Source organism: Tursiops truncatus, chromosome 14 (assembly GCF_011762595.2).
Source record: "Tursiops truncatus isolate mTurTru1 chromosome 14, mTurTru1.mat.Y, whole genome shotgun sequence".
NCBI lineage: Eukaryota > Metazoa > Chordata > Mammalia > Artiodactyla > Delphinidae > Tursiops > Tursiops truncatus.
In genome coordinates, this window is record NC_047047.1 from 37,676,094 (window position 1) to 37,699,831 (window position 23,738).

General features: G+C 41.4%; 1 protein-coding gene across 9 annotated transcripts in view; it reads left to right on the forward strand.

Moving 5' to 3' along the window:
* Nucleotides 1-202: 202 nt before the first annotated feature.
* USP34 (ubiquitin specific peptidase 34) overlaps nucleotides 203-23,738 on the forward strand; it is a 231,689-nt gene continuing 208,153 nt past the window's right edge. For 3 of the 9 annotated variants that reach the window (XM_019942617.3, XM_073791347.1, XM_073791344.1), the window contains exon 1: nucleotides 213-701. In XM_019942617.3, coding sequence (XP_019798176.1) covers nucleotides 659-701 — 43 coding nt within the window. In that variant the 5' untranslated portion in view covers nucleotides 213-658. Of the gene's footprint in view, nucleotides 702-23,738 lie in introns of all 9 variants that reach the window. The other 6 variants (XM_073791345.1, XM_073791343.1, XM_073791346.1 and 3 more) reach the window with 4 other exon arrangements.

Consider the following 23,738-nt stretch of genomic DNA (forward strand, 5'->3'; position numbering starts at 1 on the left):
TGGCTCCGCGCTTCCCTTCCGGCCGCTGACAGAGATCCGGGCTGGGCGGGGTGGGCAAGCGCGCGGAGGGGGTGGACCGAGGGCGGGGAGACTCGACGGAAGAGGAAAGGGAGGGCGGCGAGCTGGCCGCGGCGGGGTGTGGGGCGTGCGGCGTGTGTGCGGAGGGGGAGGTGGGAGGGCGGGAGGCGAAGAGAGGGAGGGAGGCGGAGGAATGAGAGCGCGAGGCGCTTCTCGTCGGCTCCTTCGCCCGGACGGAAAGAGCCGAGCGCAGCCCGAACGCTCTATTAAAATGGCGGCGGCGTCGGCGGTGGCCGCGGCGTCTGGTCGGTGAAGTGACTCTGCTGCTTCTCTCCCCACCCGCCCCCTCCCTCCCTCTCCCCTCCCCCCGTCCTTCCCCCCCTTCCCAGCCGCCGGCGCCTCAGCGCCCCTCCGGCCTGCGCACCTCCCCTCGCCCCCCTCCTCTCCCCCGCCCGCTCCGGGGACCGCCGGCCCCCTCCCCCATTCTCCTGCTCCCCGCCCCGTCCCCGCCGCCGCCCGCCCTAGTCGCCTCCCCGCCCGGCCGGCCGGCCCCCTCCTCCGCCTCTCTCCCCTCCCCCCCGCCGGTCGGGATCAGTCAGTGCGATCCGAAGCGGGGGAGGGGGGGGGCGGCGGCCGAACGATGTGCGAGAACTGCGCAGACCTGGTGGAGGTGTTAAATGAAAGTAAGTAGCCGCGGCGGCGGCCTGTCGGGGTGCACAGTTTGGGGTCCCCGCGCCGCTCTCCGGCTTCCCCGAGCTGCCGTGGCCTGCGGGAGGCGACGGCCGAGCCGGGCGGCTTGCGGGCCTAGCGCTCCGGGAAGGTGCGCGGTGGCGCGGCCGCTGCGGCGCCTCGGGCCCAGTCCGGCCCGGTTACCTGGGCGCCCGAGAGGGGGCCGTCGCGGAGCTCCGGCCAGGCCGGGCCTGAGCGGTCTCCGCTCTCGGAAAGTTTCCTCATTACAGGTGTCAATTAACGTAGGCACTAATGAGCCTTCGCCTCCTTCGCCCTGCCGGGAAGGTGAGGGGAGGTGGGGTCCGAGGACGAGGCTCTCCTCTGTAGTCCGAACCCTTCGACCCTCCGGCCGCCCTCTTTGATTTTCAGCGTGCTGCCTAGGCCTCTTACCTGCTAATTTTCATTATAACTCCCTGCGAGGTGGTTGGTGGTTTTCCCGTCTCTTGGGGGTGTGTGGGTTGTATTAAACCTTTCTCTCTGACCTTAAATAGCTGAAAATGAGCTGATAGTGATGACTGGAACCTTTATACCTATTAAAAAAATTAATTAATGATGTTTCTTCTTAGTGTACCATTCGTCGTTTTAATGGTAAATTCTCTTCTCTTGAGGAGAGTACTGTACTACAGGTACCATCCCGGGATAGTCATGGCCTGTCTCCTGGAATGAAAGGCCTTATTCCGTATGCTTTTATTACAGAGCGTGCACTGCTCTTTTCTAGTTAGATTCCTTTCATTTATTTTACTCCAGACCCTTGTAAGACGGTATTTTAGCTTAAAGAAACAAGACGTATTGCAAACTATTTCTGGGCCCAAAGGCCTAGTTGGAACGAGGTGAATTACATAAAAGATTAATTTACAAAAAGTTGATTGTTGAGAAAATACTCACGAACACCTTTTGTGGGTTTTGGATTTGTGTTTTGTGTGTGGTATTTCGAAAGACTTCCAAATTGTCTATTTTCTAATACCATTCTTAAAAACAATTGATTATAAAGTGTATAGTCTTGTTTGTGTTTGAATTTTACTTTATTGACCAAAGGCAATAATAAAAGTGGAAGGGTTCTAGTTTACTTTCAACTCTATTTACTTCCTGACAGGTGGAAGCAGGCTGTTGCACAAATTCAAACTATACAGTATTTGTGTCATTCCAAATTTTCCTAGAATTTTAAGGTTATTTGTATTTATTTTGAGGTACTTTTATTTTTGGTGTAGGTGGTTTATGAAATGATAAACTTAATTCTTTAGTACTTATTTCAGTGAACTCTATTTTAAATGTCTCAAATGTCAGTTGTGTAATTATGGCTTGGTTTTTCTGAAACTGGAAAATGAATAGCTTTGCTGTCTTATATATTAGGAGAAAACTGCTTTTAATAGTTTCGTTGGTGTTTAAAAATTATTTTAAACCTAACTATGACAATTAATTTTAAACATAGTATCTAAAGAAACTAAAGTTTGCTAATCCTTATTACCTTTTGAAAAGAGACATAATGAAGGGTTCTATTGAGGGTTATTTGGGAAACCCCTAGAACTTTGTCTAGAAGCACTCAAAAATGCAATCGATTTATGGAGTTAGCAATTTAGCTTTTGTTACCTTTAATTAAATATGGTTAATTGAACCAGGTTCACAAAATCTGGCCATGCAGACCCTTAAGAAACCTGTTTTAATGAACAGATAAGGATTTTCTGTTTGTGTATGAAAAATACTTTGTTTCTTAATATTTCCTATAAAGCTCAGTTTAAAAATTTGCCCTTTAAACTCTAATCTGACAATGAAGCTTCCTTAAAAAGAAATTACTTCAGTAATTTTATTTGTAGACTATACCAAGCTATGACTAGTTGCTTCTCCACTGCCCCCACCCCCAGTTCTTTTACAGTTGTTTTCATTTTCCCTTTGTGTAGTTCCTGTATCTCAAACATAAGATGCTCAAGTTCCCAGAGAGCAGAGGGTATTACTGTATCTCATTATGGTAACACTTATCCATGACTGGGTTGGAGCCTAATGGCTGGAACTTGATAAAACTTATTGAATTAAAGTAGGTTATAAGTCTTTCTTATAATCTCACAATAATTATATATTAAGTCTGTCCTTTTTTCCCCCATAGGTTGTGTAAAGATGAGCATCATTTCATCCTTGATTAGAAATTCAGAGTTAAAGTCCCAAAATAATGTGCTCAGAATTCATCTTTCAATATAACTCCCCATAACAATTAAGAGAAGAAATAAAATTAGTATATATATATATTTGTTTTTTTATAAGAAACTTTATTCATTTATTTAGGCCACACCGTATGGCACGTGGGATCTTAGTTCCCTGACCAGGGATTGAACCCGAGCCCCCTGCATTGGAAGCACAGAGTCTTAACCACTGGACTGCCAGGGAAGTCCGTAAAATTAGTATATCTTTAGGTGGTGTGTTGGATAGAATTAAAATACCAAAAACTTATTTCTTGTCAAATTTACAAACACTGATCAAACCTAAAGAAGTCTTCCTTGACACACCAGTAAGTGTATAATCTAAAAATTTTGTGTTTTAAATGAAAAGGTAGACATGATGTGGATAGTATAGCTTTATATCTGATATGCTCAGAGTTTTGATAAGGTTAAGGACTTCCTATGAAACGTTTATTTTTAAATCTGGCAGAATGTAATGTAGTTAAACTAAAAATTGATGACAGAAGATAGTAAATAGCTTTCTTTGTCATCAGTTTTTGATGAGAATATTAATATTACCAGTTATACCTCTAGTCCTGCTGAGAATGTGAAGCTCTCAGCATAGAACCATATACAGGTATTCAGACACAGTACAGTTTTGCCTGTAGGTTAAGGGCCCATTGAAGCGTGTCCATGGAACCAGGCTAAGGACTTGGTGATAAGGACCTCCTTATACCCTTTTTTAGTAGTCTTGACGGGTATCTTAAAACTTGAAATTACATTTGAAAATAGCATTTGGCTTTAGTGTTAGAATAACCAGTTTCAACAGCACTAACATATTTGGGTTTTCATATTTTTTTCAATGCTTTGTTTTTAATAAGGAAGATTTTTTTTTTTTTTTTTTTTAAGGGAAGATGTTTTAAAATGTGGAATGTATTGAGTGAACTTTGCACCTATCAGTTTGTGGGGTTGCATTCAGTTTAGCAAATAATTTTAAGTTTATATCCCTTTGCTTGTTCGCTTGACTTTGTATATTTGCTACTTTAATAGCTACCTTTGTGAGCTAGTTTACTAAAGCTAAAAGCATTTCTGAATGTTGAGAAGCTGGAGGCCTGAAATTATGCTCTGGGCTATCAGCGTTGCTAGCTCAACTAGTAAATTGAGGTCACTGTTTGCCTTGGGGTAAATTTCTGGAGAGCAGAGTGAAAATGGCTTTAAATGTACATCCATCTTTTAAACCATTTGTGTGTTGTGGATTTTACTCTGTGTGTTTAGTGAATTAACCCTTTACGAAATGTTTTAAATGGGCAATTCATTTGTCGTTCCTAAGTATCCTTTGTGATAGGCAGGAGCAAGTATTAGTATCTCTCTCTTTTTTCTTTTGGCCTTGCTGTGCAGCTTGCGGGATCTTAGTTTCCCCACCAGGAATTGAACCTGGGCCCACCGCAGTGAAAGCGCAGGGTCCTAACCATTGGGACACCAGGAAATTCCCTAGTATCTCAATTTTAACTGTGAAAACATTGAACCTCAGGCTAAGTGGTTTGCTAAAAATCACCTGTCACCTGCTTAGTTAGTAGTCAGATCTAAGCTAGAACTCAAGGTATTCCATCAGTATTTGCATTTTTATTTTTAAAGTATACTTTATTGAGCCATTTGTGTTGGGAACTTTTTCCATTCTTTGAGGTAGGTACTTTATCACCCTTTTTAGATAAGAGAACCAAGGCTTAGAGTTTACGTAAGTTGCTTAGAGTCACATGACTTTATTTGGTGGAGTCAGAATTTGCACGGGACTTATCTCACGTCTTCTAGAAGACCATGCTCTTTAACCATTATGCTGTACTGTATAAACTTTACGATGATCTATTCAAATGGAAGACATTATGAATACACTGAATGGCAAAGTAAAAAATTACTAAATTTTTATGTGTTTTCACAAATTTGGGCATAATTTTGTGGTAATTGTAGAAAGAATTTAAAAGTGGTGGTAGAGACATTGCTTTGGGAGAGATCCCTGGTGTTCACCTTACTTGCTACAAGTAGTAAATTCTTCTTTCTTCTAAAAGAAAAAAAAAAATAATAAAAGTGGTGGTAAATGTAGCTGAATGGGAATGTCTTAATATATCTAAATGTTGTTAGCAGTGAGCTCTTTAGTAAACTAAACATTTCTGGGGTTTTTAAAAATATAAGTATATAGGCATGAAAAATCATTAGTAACATAACATTTTTTGGTAGACATTTAATTCTGAAATTTGAACTGATACTGAAAATTGGAAATTTGATTTTACTACAATACAAAATACCAAATTACCAAAATTTTTAATTTGGTAAATTAATCTTGCTAAGAATATATACTCTTAAAACAGTTACTATTTGAAGTACTATTTTTCAAAGATCATAATACAATTTCAACTCATATCTTTATAAAGTAACTTATAAACCATAAAGCACTACAGTGTGTAGATTTTTAATAGCAGACTGCATTGTCAGTGATAGCTATTGATAGCTAGGTTTAGCACTATATTCATGAAACGTGTTAATGTTTCTTATATGTTTAATAATGGGGCTTCCCTGGTGGCGCAGTGGTTAAGAATCTGCCTGCTAATGCAGGGGACACGGGTTTGAGCCCTGGTCTGGGAATATCCCACATGCTGCGGAGCAACTAAGCCCATGTGCCACAACTACTGAGCCAGCGCTCTAGAGCCCGCGAGCCACAATTACTGAAGCCTGTGCACCTAGAGCCTGTGCTCTGCAACAAGAGAAGCCACCGCAGTTAGAAGCCTGCGCACCGCAACTAAATAAAGCCGGCGTGCGGCAATGAAGACCCAAGGCAGCCGAACATAAATAAATAAATAAAATTTAAAAAAAAGAATATGTACTTAAGTTACAGGCCATGCCCCTGCCCCCCCCCCCCTTTTTTAATAGACAACAGCCTCCCTTTCTGGATGCTGAATTCCTTAAAGTCAGGGGTCATATTTTGTTTCTTCTTTTCCCAGTACTAATATAGTGCCTTGTAGAGAGTAGGTGCCTAGTGAATATTTTAGTTAATGCAAAGTTTTTGTAGAAGAATGTGAGTACCTAGGCTCAGTGTTCTTGGGCCTATTGTCAGTAGTGATTTAGATATGAGAGTTTGTGGATTATTATGCTGAAAGTGCAGATTATATTACATATATTGCTTGTTCATAAATCAGTAGGTATGTACTTATAATAAGTATCCACCCTAACCAACTGTGTTCTAATTTTTTTCTTAATAAATTTATTTATTTATTTATGGCTGTGTTGGGTCTTTGTTGCTGCACGTGGGCTTTCTCTAGTTGCGGCGAGCCGGGGGTGGCTGTTCGTTGTGCTGCGCAGGCTTCTCATTGCGGTGGCTTCTCTTGTTGCGGAGCACGGGCTCTAGGCGCCCGGCCTTCAGTAGTTGTGGCATGTGGGCTCATTAGTTGCGGCTCATGGGCTCTAGAGCACAGGCTTAAGTAGTCATGGTACATGGGCTTAGTTGCTCTGTGGCATGTGGGATCTTCCCGGAACAGGGCTCGAACCTGTTTCCCCTGCATTGGCAGGTGGATTCTTAACCACTGCATCACCAGGGAAGTCCAATATGTTCTAAATTAATAGATAATGCAAAAAGGCAAAAATTTTTCTATATAGGTGGTGAGATTTGAGTCTGTGGGATGAAATTTCACTAAATAACTTTTATTTATGTATTTATTTATGGCTGTATTAGGTCTTCATTGTGGTGTGCGGGCTTCTCATTGAGTGGCTTCTCTTGTTGTGGAGCACAGGCTCTAGGCCTGCGGGCTTCAGTAATTGTGGCACGTGGGCTCAGTAGTTGTGGCTTGTGGGCTCTAGAGCACAGGCTCAGTAGTTGTGGTGCACGGGCTTAGTTGCTCCACGGCATGTGGGATCTTCCCGGACCAGGGCTTGAACCCGTGTCCCCTGCATTGGCGGGTGGGTTCTTAAGCACTGTGCCACCAGGGAAGCCCACTAAATTACTTTTATTTAAGATTTTATATACCAGGAAAATAATTGGACTTTTAACCTTTTAATGTGATTAACACCTGTTAATGTTATTTTTCTCTCAAATTCCATAGAAATTAAAAAGTCTCCAAATGTAGGTTACTCAGTTAATTGAGAACTGATGTAGGATACACATTGCCTCCTCTTGCACCTTTTTAAAATAAATTTATTTATTTATTTTATTTATTTTTGGCTGTGTTGGGTCTTCGTTGCTGTGCATGGACTTTCTCTAGTTGTGGTGAGCAGGGGCTACTCTTCGTTGCGGTGTGCTGGCTTCCCATTGTGGTGGCTTCTGTTGCGGAGCACGGGCTCTAGGCACACGAGCTGCAGTAGTTGTGGCTCGTGGGCTCTAGAGCACAGGTTCAGTAGTTGTGGCACACGGGCTTAGTTGCTCTATGGCATGTGGGATCTTCCTGGACCAGGGCTTGAACCTGTGTCCCCTGCATTGGCAGGTGGATTCTTAACCACTGCGCCACCAGGGAAGCCCATTCTCTTGCACTTTTTTAAATTTTAACTATGGAAGGGACAGGTTTCCCTTCCTGCCCTGGCTATAACCTCTTCTAGGGACCTTCTAGTTTACATCCCCTGAAAGACCTTTCTCCCTAACCATCGCTGATTGGATTCCAAATAGACTTCTGACCTGGTGGATTGGTGAGACTGTTGTCCATCAATCAGATTTTTTCCTGTCAGAATGTTTGAACTAAAGAGCCAGGTAAGGCTTCCCTGGTGGCGGAGACTATTTGCAGAAGAGAATTGGGGCAAATTTTTGGAAATAGTTGATATTGAAGCTCTATAAAGAGACAGAAGTTAATACCCTCTTGGCTTTCTTTTTTATTTATTTCTCTGCACCAGGTCTTAATTGTGGCAGGCTCCTTAGTTGTGGCTCCAGGGCTCATTTAATTGTGGCATGCATGTGGGATATAGTTTCCTGACCAGGGGTCACACCCGGGCCCCCTACATTGGGAGTGTGGAGTCTTATACACTCTGCCACCAGGGAAGTTCCCCTGGTGGCTTTCTTCTTTTTGTTTTTTTTTTTTTTTCGGTACGCGGGCCTCTCACTGTTGTGGCCTCTCCCGTTGCGGAGCACAGGCTCCGGACGCGCAGGCTCAGCGGCCATGGCTCACGGGCCCAGCTGCTCCGTGGCATGTGGGATCTTCCCGGACCGGGGCACGAACCCGTGTCCCCTGCATCGACAGGCGGACTCTCAACCACTGCGCCACCAGGGAAGCCCAGCCCCCTGGTGGCTTTCTAATACTGAAGCTAGTGCTCCTATTTAGCTGTCTCCCCTGTACATACTATTTGAGTTAATGTGCAACCAGAAGAGTTTTGATTCAAGTATTGCCCCATGATGAGCTCTCCTGTATTGGAAATTAGGTGTAATCTTCAGCTGTGAGTGCTTCATTATAATCTGGCTTACTTTCTTGGAACATGTTGGGCAGGTGTCATCTGTGGTGTTTGGTGGCAGGAAAAAGCTTAAGAACCTCTGTTGTTTGCGTACTCATCTCTTTACCAGTGTGTTTAGTCTTTTTGAAGAGAATAAAGGTAGCCTTGTTGTTTTTCATTCTAAAAAGGATACCTGCTTTTTTAGAAAAAAATCAAATAGTGCAGAAAATAATAAAGAAAATTAGGATAACCGAAACTGTTTACCAAAGAAATCGTTCATGTTTTGGCAAACATCTCTTAAGTCATTCTTTTCTCTCTTTCCTCAGATACACTATTTCGTGTAAATAAACTGATTACATATTACTCTATATTATTATTTTTTAAAATAAATTTATTTATTTATTTATGGCTGAGTTGGGTCTTCGCTGCTGCCCACGGGTTTTCTCTAGTTGTGGCGAGCGGGGGCCACTCTTCGTTGCGGTGCGCGGGCTTCTCATTGCGGCGGCTTCTCTTGTTGGGGAGCTCGGGCTCTAGGTGTGCAGGCTTCAGTAGTTGTGGCTTGCTCTGGAGTGCAGCCTTAGTAGTTGGGGTGCATGGGCTTATTAGTTGCTCCATGTCACGTGGGATCTTCCCGGACCAGGGCCCGAACCTGTGTCCCCTGCATTGGCAGACGGATTCTTAACCACTGCGCCACCAGGGAAGTCCTTATATTATTTTTACTAATAAGATGTAACTACCTTTCCATGTTAATATGTACTTACATTATCATTTTTAATGGCTTTAGTGTAGTATTCCATTACTTGGTCATACTGTAACTTAATCAGTCCTCTAATGATGGGCATTTGGGTTGTTAATGACTTTGTAATTGTCTGATTATCACCTTGAAGATAGCCTCTGAAATCACATTGCTGAGTAGTTCATGCAGCATATCTGGAAGGAAATCTGGCAATATGATAAAACTTTTTAAAAATTGTCCTTCCAACATTAGAGCATGAGTGTAAAGCCTTCATAATCTTAAAGTGTTTATTTTGACTCTGAGGTCTGTGGGGCTGTTTTAGCAATGTATTGGTTCTAAACCACCATAAGACAAATTTGGAAAGGACTTTTTATTCTGGGTAACTTTGCTGCCAGATCATGAACTTTATTCCGATTATTGAGAAAGGCTCAGTAACCAATGATGAATGTAGAAGTATAAGAGCAGTAGTAAGAGCACTAACTCAGAATAAATTGAGACATGAAAATGCTTAAGACAATAGAGCTTTTGAAGTTGTGTTCAAAGTAAGATAAGGGGATAGTGGACCCACTGCTTGGGTGGGTATATTAGAGGGTGGTGATCAGGAGAATGTTGTTTTACTCTAATAATTTTTCCATTTTCCCTTCTAAGAGGAATCCGCAAACCCTCAGGATAAATCTCACATTAAGAGAGACTCTAACCTCTAGATTGGTAAGGAATAATGAGAGCTTTATCAGTAGTGTTAAGAGTTAAAAATCTTCAGGAATGGCAGATTCTTTTCAGCGAAGGGGATAGAGCTATGGTTGTGTGTGATTATGAACCTTTAGCTTATTAAATTTCTAGAAAAGCAGATATTGGCAGGTATTATTTTGGAAGCTATAAGAGAAACTTGCCACTATTAAGTAATCAAGCACTTACTAAAGAGTGAAAGGATAGTAAAAAATTGATGTGGCACTAGTAACTTATGTTAAACCAATCTCATTTTATTTTGATATAGAAGTAAATATGGTAAAACCTGGAACTATCACTATAGATATGACATATTTTGATTACATGAAGGCACTTGACAGAATCTGAAGCTATCCCTGTGAAAGAAATGAGGGTTTTTTTTGGTCAACTTTGAGGGATTTCACTGATGGCAAGCCACAGAATCTTGTCCTTAATTCTTTCTTCTTCAAGATTTATAGTAATGAGCCTCAGTTTTGAAACTATTCTTTGGAGTGGCATTGTCCCTATTTCAGGGCAGTGAGGGTGACTTTGGAATCTGTTTCAAGATGAAAAGCTCATTTTGATCTGTTTTGTAAATTGGGGCTCCATGTAAGATTTTTTTGGCAGGGGAGCAAAGGGTGTAGGTGCTTTATAAATAAGCTTGAAAACCATTAACAATGTTGGTGCTGAAAAAGCCAGCACAATATGAAACTGTTTTCAAGTATTGTAGGTAGTAGTGCAGTGCTTATGCAGTTGAAATATTGTGTTGAATTATATACAACACAGAGACAGACAGCTTCTGAAGCTATTTGAATACTGTGCAGTTTCACATATCTTCATGGCACCTCATAAAAATCATGAGAAATAGAATGATTTGGCCAAGGTTACATAGCTAGTAAGTAGCAGAGCTTGGACTAGAATTTAGTTCTTATTCCTACTCAGTATACTTTTCTCTAACCATGCTGTTCTGTTTTTAGTTTTTTAAAGAGGAACTTGACTTTGGGAGTTGGGAAACCCATGAAAAACAAAGGGACTATAGAGAGATTAATTCTGGCTAAAGTGGATTAGGCAAGGTTTCAAGGAAAGTGGAAGATGAACTGGGCCTTTAACTGGTTGGAATAGTTACTGGGAATGAGGGGAGTGGACTAGCTTACCAGATTTGTGCGACTCTGCATGACATAGGCACTGCTAACTTCATCCCCTTGCTTGCTTTGTTTTCTTTCAGTGATGTTCTTTACTGCCATTGAGCCTTTATTTTTCCCTGGAACTTAATCACCTTTCTATGCCTTTAGTTTTTCAGAGAGGCCTTTATTGAGCATCCAGTCTGAAGTAGTTCAGGTTCTTATCCTTCATAGCACTTACAACAGTTTAAACTATTTTTATTTTTTATTTATTTATTTTATTTATTTGGTTGTGCTGGCTCCTCAGTTGTGGCATGCATGTGGGATCTAGTTCCCTGACCAGGGATCGAACCCGGGCCCCCTACATTGGGAGTGTGGAGTCTTAACCACTGTGCCACCAGGGAAGTCCCCACTTACCACAGTTTAGAATTATGTATTTATTTTTATTTACTTATTTAATGTCTTTTTAGTTTTTATTTTTTTTGGCTGCACCGCGTGGCTTGTGGGATCTTAGCTCCCTGATCAGGGATTGAACCCTCGCCCTCAGCAGTGAACACGCAGAGTCCTAACCACTGGACCACCAGAGAATTCCCTTTAATGTCTTTTTATTATACAGGGTTACAAGTTCTGTGATTGTGACTAGCTTACATTAACTGAGTTTCACAGCGTCTACACATACTAGGATCAATATGTATCTGCTAAAATATCTGAAAAATCTTAAGATCACTGGAGGTGGTTAATGGAAGATGAGGGTAGGCTGGATGTGGTAGTTTTTCCTGTTTTCTCAAATTTTGGGGACATTTCAAGTACTGTCAATCCTTGCTTTTGTGATGTCTTGCTCAGCACCCCCCTTCATAAAAAGGTGCTTCATTGATTTAAAAAAAAAAAAACCCTCATTTTGTTAAGTTGTGTTTTGTTTTTTTCCCTGAATGTCCCTTGAGATTAACCCTTATGGATTAAAAATCTAAGATTGGGAATTAGTTTTTGAACCCAAGTCAGGACTCTGTTGCAAGAACCAGAAAGAACACCCCATTTGGCAGAAAGGAAAAGGAGTTTTTTATTTTATTTTTAATTAAAAAAAATTTATTATTTGTTCATTTTTGGCTGTGTTGGGTCTTAGTTGCTGCGCGCAGGCTTTCTCTAGTTGTGGCGAGCGGGGGCTACTCTTCGTTGCGGTGCACGGGCTTCTCATTGCAGTGGCTTCTCTTGTTGCGGAGCATGGGGTCTAGGCACGCGGGCTTCAGTACTTGTGGTGCACGGCCTCAGTAGTTGTGGCTCGCAGGCTCTAGAGCGCAGGCTCTAGAGCGCAGGCTCAGTAGTTGTGACGCATGGGCTTAGTTGCTCCGCGGCATGTGGGGTCTTCCTGGACCAGGGCTCGACCTGTGTCCCCTGCCTTGGCAGGCGGATTCTTAACCACCACGCCACCAGGGAAGTCCTGAAAAAGGAGTTTTTAAAAAGTTGTACCTGAGCAGTGCAGGTGTGTGCTATGTTCTGGTATGGTCTACTCTTTTTTTGTTTGTTTGATTTTGTCTTTTAATTGAAGTATAGTTGATTTACAGTGTTGTGCTAATTTCTGCTGTACAGTGAAGTGATTCAGTTATACATGTATATACATTATTTTTTATATTCTTTTCCCATTATGATTTGTCACAGGATATTGAATATAGTTTCCTTGTGGTATACAGTAGGACCTTGCTGTTTATCCATTCTGTATATAATAGTTTGCATCTACTAACCCCGAACTCCCGATCCATCCCTCCCCCACCCCCCCCCCCCACCTTGGTAACCACAAGTATGTTCTCTCTGACTGTGAGTCTGTTTCTGTTCTGTAGGTAGGTTTATTTGTGTCATATTTTAGATTCCACATATAAGTGATATCATATGGTATTTGTCTTTTTCTTTCTGACTTGCTTAGCTAAGTATGATGAGCCCTGGGTCCATCCATGTTGCTGCAAATGGCATTATTTCATTCTTTTTTATGGCTGAGGTGTATTCCATTGTATATGCGTACCACATTTCCTTTATCTGTTTGTCTGGTGATGGACATTTACATTGTCCCATATCTTGGCTATTGTGAATAGTGCTGCTGTGAACGTAAGGGTGTGTGTATCTGTTTGAATTAGTTTTGTCCGGATAAATGCCCAGGAGTGGGATTGCTGGATCATATGGTAGTTCTCGTTGTAGTTTTTAAAAAAAATAAATTTATTTACTTTATTTATTTATTTTTGGCTGCATTGGGTCTTCGTTGCTGCGCACAGGCTTTCTCTAGTTGTGGCGAGCGGGGGCTGCTCTTCGTTGTGGTGTGTGGGCTTCTCATTGCGGTGGCTTCTCTTGTTGTGGAGCATGGGCTCTAGGCATGTAGGCTTCAATAATTGTGGCATGTGGGCTCAGTAGTTGTGGCTCGTGGGCTCTAGAGCGCAGGCTCAGTAGTTGTGGTGCACGGGCTTAGTTGCTTCGCGGCATGTGGGATCTTCCTGGATGAAGGCTTGAACCCGTGGCCCCTGCATTGGTGGGCGGATTCTTAACCACTGTGCCACCAGGGAAGCCCCTATTTTTAGTTTTTTGAGGAACCTCCATACTGTTTTCCATAGTGGCTGAACCAATTTACATTCCCACCAACAGTGTAGGAGGGTTCCTTTTCTCCTAGTGTGGTCTACTCTTAATCTGCAGATTCATAGCATTATCAAGACTTCATTTCTCTGTGGCTTGCTCTGCTGTGCCTCCTTGGTTTTGACCTTAGTTTGGCCCTTCTCAGAGTAGCAGAAATGGCTACTGCACACCATCTTTATACTACACTGTTTGCAAATCACATGTTTATACTACGCAGAGCAAAAAAGAGAGAATCTCTTCTGAAACCTACTGTACAAGAGCAAGGAAGCTGCTTTTTCCAAAACCTGGCTAGCAGATGGTGCTTCATAGATCATTGGCCCATGTTTTTATTATGGGCCTTATTCCTGAAGTAGAGTTCAAAGAGGATGGATTTTGGTTGGCTTAAACTGATGACCTATTCCTGAAGCTGATCCCACCAAACCTCATAGCTAAAAAATGGTAAGTGTTACCCCAAAAGAAATTTGGCATGTTGTGATTATGAAGAAGGTGAAATTGTTTTTGGACAGCAAGCACACAGATATCTAGTACACTGGTATACTGAAAACTTTTTTTTTTTTTTTGGCAGTTTTGTAACTTTTTTTGACAGTCAACAGTTAGTTCTCATCCACATCAACTAAGTTTTTGAAAGTGGTGACAGGTACCTAGGTAACCAACGTATAGAGTTTGTCTATTTATTTTATAAGTGTATTTTTTTAAAAAAATTATTTAGGCTGCACTGGGTCTTAGTTGCGGCATGCGGGAGCTTAATTGTGGCATGCAGACTTCTTGGTTGTGGCATGCATGCGGGATCTAGTTCCCTGACCAAGGATCGAACCTGGGCCCCCTGCATTGGGAGCGTGGAGTCTTACCAGGGAAGTCCCTAGAGTTTGTTTATTGAATCTTCATCCTCATTGTGTTTTCTGGATAACCACACATGGATACAGTATGGGACATTCCTAATTCTTTGGCTCATACTGTTTTGTTGAGCATGGTGTCAGTGTGCACATCTGGAGATCCTGTTTTCTAAATGGCAGATTTCTGGATCTCTTTCAGTGCTTGAGGGGCATGCTTCTTGAAGCTGACTCTGGATGCACTTGTGAATGTTGATGGTATAGTCTCTGGTTGCTAACCAGAATGGTTGAATGGCCTTCTTCTCTTCACCCTTCTTTGCAGGAGTCGTTCTGCTGGGTCCAGTTTGGAAAATTGAAAACCATTTCTTTTTGTTTGTTTGCTTGCTTGTTTAAATTTCATTCATTCATTTATTTATTTTTGGCTCTGTTGGGTCTTTGTTGCTGCTTATGGGCTTTCTCTAGTTGTGGGGAGCAGGGGCCACTCTTTGTTGTGGTGCGCAGGCTTCTCATTGCGGTGGCTTCCTTGTTGCGGAGCGCGGGCTTTTAGGTGCGCGGGCTTCCGTAGTTGTGGCATGTGGGCTCAGTAGTTGTGGCTCGCAGGCTCTAGAGCGCATGCTCAGTAGTTGTGGCGTATGGACTTAGCTGCTCCATGTCACGTGAGATCTTCCTGGACCAGGGCTCGAACCCGTGTCCCCTGCATTGGCAGGCGGATTCTTAACCACTGCGCCACCACGGAAGTCCCAAAAACCATTTTTTTTTTTAACATCTTTATTAGAGTATAATTGCTTTACAGTGGTGTGTTAGTTTCTGCTTTATAACAAAGTGAATCAGTTATACATATACACATGTCCCCATATCTCTTCCCTCTTGCATCTCCCTCCCTCCCACCCTCCCTATCCCACTCCTCTAGGTGGTCACAAACCACCTAGCTGATCTCCCTCTGCTATGCGGCTGCTTCCCACTAGCTATCTATTTTACGTTTGGTGGTGTATATATGTCCATGCCACTCTCTCACTTTGTCCCAGCTTACCCTTCCCCTCCCCGTATCCTCAAGTGCATTCTCTAGTAGGTCTGCATCTTTTTCCAAAAACCATTTCTTAACATTCTATTTACTGACTTGATTATTTTTTGTGTGTCTTACCTTAACTCTTTATGTTTGAATACTTTTTTTCAATATATAACAAATATATTGAATATTTTATACATGTAAGCATTTGCTGTATGCTGTGGTAGATACAGAGATACATTTAGATGTATATCTATTCTTAAGGAAGGTCAGAGTACAATACAGATGAGGCAGTAGGATAATAGTTGAGTGATCATTGATCTTACAGACCTGAGTTCAAGTCTTGTTCCTGTCATTTATTAGATCTCTGGCTTTGGTTATGTTCCTTAATCTCTTAATGCCTTCTTACTTACTTGAAAATGAGGATAATAATGACTTAAATACAGGGATTTTGTGAGGATTAAATAAGATAATGCATATCAACACTTAACACAGTGCCAGTGTAAGAAATATACAAAAAACAATGGTATGAAAAGACAAATGGTAAATTCCATTAAAGTATATATAGCTGAAGTGCAGTGGGAGGAGTTTAGTTTTCTAAGATTGGAGAAGGCTTCATGGAGTTGATAGAATTTAAGTTGATCTTTGAGTAATTTTCTTTTTAATGATTGCAATTGGAGAAATGGTTATTTCAGTAAAAAGAGTTTTGTTAAAACTTTGGTATATATTATTCCAGCTAATTTTCGGTATTTATAAAAAATTGATTTCATATGTACTGTTTGCTTTTTTAAGGAGCATTTTCTCATTTACTTATGTATATCTGAGAACAGAATTTAATGGCAGCCTACTTTTAGTCTTTTGAATATAACACGTATTTAACTAGCGTTTTTCCTGTGAAGAAAAAAATAAATTAAAATATCCTTGCGCATAGAAATTTGGGTCATGTCCAGGGTCAATAGGTAGAAACTTTTAAGGCTTCTGTTGGTAAATTGCCTACTAGAAGTGTTATACTAATTTATACCCCAACAGTAGTATTTGAGAGTGCCTGTTTATTTGCATTAGATATTTTGAAGAATCCATATAGTAGAGGAAAAACAGATATAGTCACTATCCAAAACTACTTGGTTCCTGCAAGAGTTCAGATATTGAGGATTTTTGCATTGTTTGTATTGACATATTTGGTTTCTGAGTTTTATTTATTTATTTTAAATTTATTTATTTATGGCTGCGTTGGGTCTTCGTTGCTGCGTGCGGGCTTTCTCTAGTTACGGCGAGTGGGGGCTACTCTTCCTTGCAGTGAGCGGGCTCCTCATTGTAGTGACTTCTCTTGTTGTGGAGCACAGGCTCTAGGTGCATGGGCTTCAGTATTTGTGGTACGCGGGCTCAGTGGTTGTGGCTCGTGGGCTCTGGAGCGCAGGCTCAGTAGTTGTGGCACACGGGCTTAGTTTTCTCTGCAGCATGTGGGATCTTCCCAGACCAGGGCTTGAACCCGTGTTCCCAGCATTAGCAGGCGGATTCTTACCCACTGTGCCACCAGAGAAGTTCTGGTTCCTGAGTTTTAATGAGTATTCTACTGTTATTTAGAAAAGCTTTTCCCACTCTGAGATCAGATATTCAGTTAAGCTTTTTTCTAGTTTTTATGAATTGTTTAATTTTTAATCCATCTAGAATTTATTTTGGTGTAAGTTATGAAGTGGATCTAATATTAGTTTTTCCAAACTATTACTCATTGATCTTAGCGTCCATCTAGTTTTTCACTGTTTTGATATGCCACCTCTGTCTTATACAGAATTTTTGAGTATATTCCTGGAGGTCTATTTTTAAGCTTTTTATTGTTTAATTGTTTGGTTTTAATTTAGTTGCTTCATGATATATTTTAGTACCTGAAAATATTAAACCACATTGCTAGTGAAAAGTTACTTATTCCTTGAGGTAAAACTTTAGAATTCTTTTGTTGTTGTGTTGCCCCCCTTGCCTCACATTCTGTTGGAATTTTTATTGAAATTGCATAATGTTTTTAAATAGGAGCATGAGTTGACATCTTACAGTATTGATTCTGCCACTTCAGGAAGCATAATGTGCTTTCCCATTTATATAATCTTTGTGAAACTTTGTGGGGTTTTTCCTTTATGTAGATTCTGCACGTTTCCTTTATAATTATTCCTAGGTATTTTTATTTCTTCTTATAAATTGAATTTTCACACACCTTTATCATTAATTATTTTGCTTTATTTTGATAACAGTTTTATTGAGATACGTACCTTACATGTCACCCATTAAAACTGTACAACTCCGTGGCTTTCACTGTATTCACAGAATTATGCAATCATCACCACAGTCAATTTTAGAGCACTTTCATCACCTCAGAAAGAAACCCCACACCTTTTAACTATAACTCTAAATCCCCTGTCCTCCCAGCCCTAAGCAAGAGTCTACTTTCCCTATGTATTTGCCTATTTTGAGTCTTTCATATAAATGGAATAATAGTATATCTTGTGACTGACTTCTTTCACTTAGCATATTTTCAAGATTCATCCATGTTGGACATGTATCAGTTCTTCATTCCTTTCTGTGACTGAATAATAGACATTGTATGAACATAGTCCATTTTTTTTTTTCTTTTTTTGGCCGCACCGTGTGGCATGCAGGATCTTCCCCGACCAGGGATCAACAAACCCTTGCCTCCTGCAGTGGAAGCATGGAGTCTTAACCAGTGGACCAGGAGGGAAGTCCCCACATTTTGTTAATGCATTCATCAGTTGATGGACATTTGGGTTGTTTCTACCTTTTGGCTCTTATGAATAATGCTTCTGTGAACATTTGTGTAAAACGTTTTCCATGGACTTAGTTTTTACTTCTCACAGGTACCTGGGAGTGGAATTACGTGGTCAAACGGTAACTCAGTTTTACATTTTGAAAAACTGCCAAACTGTTTTCCAAAATGATGCAACATTTTATATTCCCTTCAGCAGTGTATGAGGGTTCCAGTTCCTCAACATCCTCATCAACACTTGTTATTTTGACTGTTTTATTCTAGCCATCCTAGTGAGCTTAAAGTGGTATCTCATTGTGTTTTGTTTTTTTAATGTGGAATCTTTAGTTGTGGCATGCGGGATCTTTTTTGTTGTTGTTGCGGCATGCAGACTCTTAGTTGCGGCATGTGGGATCTAGTTCTCTGAGCAGGGATTGAACCCAGGCCCCCTGCATTGGGAGCATGGAGCCTTAGCCACTGGACCACCAGGGAAGTTCCTCTCACTGTGGTTTTGATTTGCCTTTCCCTGTTGAATGATGATGATGAATATCTTTTCATATGCTTATTTATCATTTGTATATCTCCTTTGGAGAAATGTCCATTCAGATCCTTTGCTCACTTTTTAATTGGGTTATTTATTTTTTATTATTGGGTTGTCAGAGTTCATTAATATATATTCTAGACACGCGTCCCTTATCAGATATATATAATTCGCAAATTTTTTCTCCCATACCGTGGGTAGTCTTTTCACTTTATCACTACTGTTCTTTGAAGCACAAAAGGTTTTAATGTTGAAGTTCAGTTTATTTATTTCTTTTGTTGCTTGTGCTTTTGGTATCATGTCTATTGCCAGAATGCATTGCCAAATCCAAAGGCATGAAGAACTTACCCCTATGTTTTCTTGTAAGTTTAATAGTTTTGGTTCCTATATTTAGGTCTTTGATCCATTTTGAGTCAATTTCTTGCACACGGTATGAGGTAAGGGTCCAACTTCATCCTTTTGTATGAGGCTGTCCAGTTGTTCTGCCACCATTTGTAGAAAGACATTTTCCATTGAGTGATCTTGGCAGCTTTGTTGAAAATCAGTTGACTGTGGATGAATGGGTTTGTTTTTGGACTCTCATTTCTTCTTCTTCTTTTTTTTTTTAAAGCAGACATCCCTTCTTTTATTTATTTATTTACTTATTTATTTATTTGGCTGTGTTGGGTCTTCGTTGCCGTGCGCAGGCTTTTCTCTAGTTGCGGTGAGCGGGGGCCACTCCTCGTTGTGGTGAGCGGGCCTCTCATTGCGGTGGCCTCTCCCACTGCAGAGCACGGGCTCTAGGCGTGCGGGCCTCTCATTGCGGTGGCCTCTCCCACTGCAGAGCACGGGCTCTAGGCGTGCGGGCCTCAGCAGTTGTGGCACACGGGCTCAGTAGTTGTGGCACACGGGCTCAGTAGTTGTGGCTTGCGAGCTCTAGAGCGCAGGCTCAGCAGTTGTGGTGCACGGGCCCAGCCGCTCCGCGGCATGTGGGATCTTCCCGGACTGGAACATGAACCCGCGTCCCCTGCATCGGCAGGCGGACTCTCAACCACTGCGCCACCAGGGAAGCCCCAGAGTATAAGTTTTGCATTTCTTCTTATTAAATATATTCCCAAGAATTTTATTTTATTTTTTTAAGTCATGAGATGTCACATTAAAGTCTCCTTTTTTTAAAAAATATTTATTTATTTATTTTATTTTTGGCTGCGTTAGGTCTTAGTTGCAGCACGTGGGCTCTAGTTGAGGCACGTGAGCTCAGTAGTTGTGGTGCGTGGGCTTAGATGCCCTGCAGCATGTGGAATCCTAGTTCCCTGACCAGGGATCGAACCCACATCCCCTGCATTGGAAGGCAGATTCTTTAGCACTCGACCACCAGGGAAGTTCCGAATTTTATTGTTTCTGATGTAAATGGAATTGTTTTGTACGTTTCATTTAAAAATTTTTTAAAAAATTTTTGGCTGCATTGCGTCTTCATTGCTGCGTGCAGGCTTTCTCTAGTTGCGGTGAGCGGGGGCTACTCTTCGTTGCGGTGCACGGGCTTCTCATTGCGGTGGCTTCTCTTGTTGAGGAGTGCAGGCTTCCATGGTTGTGGCACGTGGGCTCAGTAGTTGTGGCTCACAGGGTCTAGAGCACAGGCTCAGTAGTTGTGGCACATGGGCTTAGTTGCTCCGTGGCATGTGGAGTGCTCTTGGACCAGGGCTCGAACCTGTGTCCCTTGCATTGGCAGTGCCACCAGGGAAGTCCTCTGTTTCATTTTTGCATTGCTTGTTGCTAGTGTATAGAAATACAATTGATTACTTGTTTATTAATTTTCTTTAGTGATTCCTTAAGACTTTCTTAGGATTTATACAAGATCATGTCATCTGTGAATAGAAACAGTTTTACTTCCTTTTCAATTGGGATATGTTTTGTTTCATATAACCCTTTATTATTAAATCTGTATCTTCATTTGGTTCCATCAGTGGTTCTTAAAGTTTGATGTGTGGACCCTGGGGGTCCCAGAGAGCCTTTCAAGGGGTCTGAGAGGTAAGTCATATTTGCCTTTTGGTTAATATTTTCACTGGTACTGCAAAGGCATGGTGGATAAAACACATTGCAGGAAATAACACAGTGCACTAAGTAGTTAATGTAATCTTTGCTGCCAAGCACTTGCTGTTTAAAAAAAAATGTTCACTTTATGCCTTTGATGAAGCAATGGATATTAATATTATTAAATCTCAGAAGCTTATGTGCATGTCTTTTAATATCCTGTGATGAAATGAGAAATGCATATAAAGCATTTCTTTTGTTTACTGCAGTAAGATGGTTGTCTTAAGGAAGTGCCCTCATGTGATTGAGTTGTAAGCTGAACTAGCTGCTTTTTTCATGAAACTCCATTTTTATTTGAAAGAATGATTAACTCAGAGGTTATCCAGATTTGGGTATATGGCGTGCATTTTCTGGAATGAATGAGGCAAGCATGTCACTTCAAAGAAGACTGATGGTGTTAGTTGCCAGTGATAAAATTGAGCTTTCAAGAAAAAATTAAGATTTGGAAAACTTGTACCTGTCACTGAGTTTGACAGCTGCCCAAAACGTACGGATTTTTTTACGAGATTGATGGAACTATTAATGATATGATTTTTTGATATTGTGTAATGAAATATGTCAACACTGGAAAGATCTACATAACTTAGTGAGCCAGTATTTTCCATATCACCAGTGCATGATGTTACAAAATCGTTTATGGTCAAAAGGTCTATTCAGAGAGCAAGATAGATCAGTGGATTTTAATGTAACAGTACCGATAAAGTTTTAGATTTCATATTGCAACTTGTCTTTTAGAAATTAACACTCGGGGCTTCCCTGGTGGTACAGTGGTTAAGAATCCGCCTGCCAATGCAGGAGACACGGGTTTGAGCCCTGGTCCAGGAAGATCCCACATGCTGTGGAGTAACTAAGCTCATGCACCACAACTACTGAAGCCCGCGCGCCTAGAGCCTGTGCTCTGTGACAAGAGAAGCCACCGCGATAAGAAGCCTGCGCACCGCAACGAAGAGTAGCCCCCACTCCCCACAACTAGAGAAAACCTGCACCCAGCAACAAAGACCCAATGCAGCCAAAAATAAATAAGAATAAAAATAAATTAATTAAAAAAATTAACACTCATTGAGTTTTGGTGTAATATCGAAGAATATCCAAAATTATCTGACAGGGCTGTTAAAATAGTCCTCTTATTTCCATGTTCAGATCTTTTAAGGATGGATTTTCTTTATTTGCTTTACCAAAACTATATGGCAGCATATAGAATGCAGAAGCAGTTAATGAGAATCCAGCTGTTTTCTATTAAGCCAGACCCTAAAGATATTTTCAAAAATTTAAAACAGCGCCACTCAAGTCACTGATTTTTTAAAAATGGAAAACAGGTAATGAATTTATCGCTTATAAACTATTGAATAAATATTTCTAAATTTTAATTCAAAACACAATAAATACTGATAAATATAAATCACCTAAACATAAGTTCTTTAAAGTTTTCAGTTTTTTTGTTTGTTTTTTGTTTCATTTTTGCAGTATGCGGGCCTCTCACTGTTGTGGCCTCTCCCGTTGCCGAGCACAGGCTCCGGACGCGCAGGCTCAGCGGCCATGGCTCACGGGCCCAGCCGCTCCGCGGCATGTGGGATCCTCCTGGACCAGGGCATGAACCCATGTCCCCTTCATCGGCAGGCGGACTCTCAACCACTGCGCTACCAGGGAAGCCCCAAGTTTTCAGTTTTTAAGCACGTGAAGGAGCCCTGAAAACAAAGTTTGAGAACTGCTGGGCTGCATAATCTTAAAATTTTCCCCTTCCTTATTCAGGGTTTTGTTACTCTAATCTCTTCGGTATGGAGATTACTCAGGGTTTAGTCCTTTGCTGTGTATATTATGAAGAGGTTGAAGTAAGGATTCAGTCTACTGCCATGACTTCATTATCTTTCAGAGTATATTTCTAGCACTGACTGATTTTCCAAGTGTCAGACCAATATCCTTAACTTAGTTCTAGACTTTTTTTTTTTTTTTTTTTTGCGGTACGCTGGCCTGTCACTGTTGTGCCCTCTTCCGTTGCGGAGCACAGGCTCCGGACGCGCAGGCTCAGCGGCCATGGCCCACGGGCCCAGCTGCTCCGCGGCATGTGGGATCCTCCCGGACTGGGGCACGAACCCGTGTCCCCTGCATCGGCAGGCGGACCCTCAACCACTGCGCCACCAGGGAAGCCCCCTAGACATCTTTAGTTAAGTATCCTTCATCCTCAAATTCAACAGAAGTAAAACTGAGTCCTTCATCTTGTACTCATATTTTTTTTTTTGCTTGCTTCTTTATGTAAATCTTGCTTAACTATGAATTTCTCACACTGGAATTTATTTTAGTATTCTACCTTCCGTACTTTAGAATGATGCCTCTGGAACTTTAATGTACATATGATCACCTGGAGATTTTCTTAAAAAGGCAGATTAATTCAAGCAGTCTGGAATTTTGCCTGAGAGTCTTCATTCTAAGAAAGCTTCCACATGATGCTGATGTTGTTGGTCTTTAGTACACACTTTGAGTAGCAAGGCCTTAGAATACGTTAATTCCATTTATTCTGTTCCTGTCTTTTATACTATTGTTGTAGTGTATTTTAATTACTTACATGTATATATATTTATTGTTTTTTGCGGTACGTGGGCCTCTCACTGTTGTGGCCTCTCCCGTTGTTGAGCACAGGCTCCGGACGCGCAGGCTCAGCAGCCATGGCTCGCGGGCCCAGCCGCTCCGCGGCATGTGGGATCTTCCCATACCGGGGCACGAACCTGCCCTGCATCGGCAGGCGGACTCTCAACCACTGCGCCACCAGGGAAGCCCAATTACTTATATTTTTAAAGTTCAGTAAGACGTTATTGTCAAGTCAGTATTCATTTAGATTTACGCACTTTTATCCTTTCTGTTGCTGTTCATTTTCTTTTGCATCTCTGGGCTTTCATCTGGGATCATTTTTCTTTTAGAATTTCCTTTAGTGTGGTTCTCCTGTGGATGATCTTTCCCATATTTGCTTGTCTTTTAAAATGAAGATAAAATATATTTTCAGACAACAAACACTTAAATAGGGTATTGAATTACAGATTTGTGGGTGCTGTTGCTTCTTTCAATAAGTCATTCCATTTAAAAA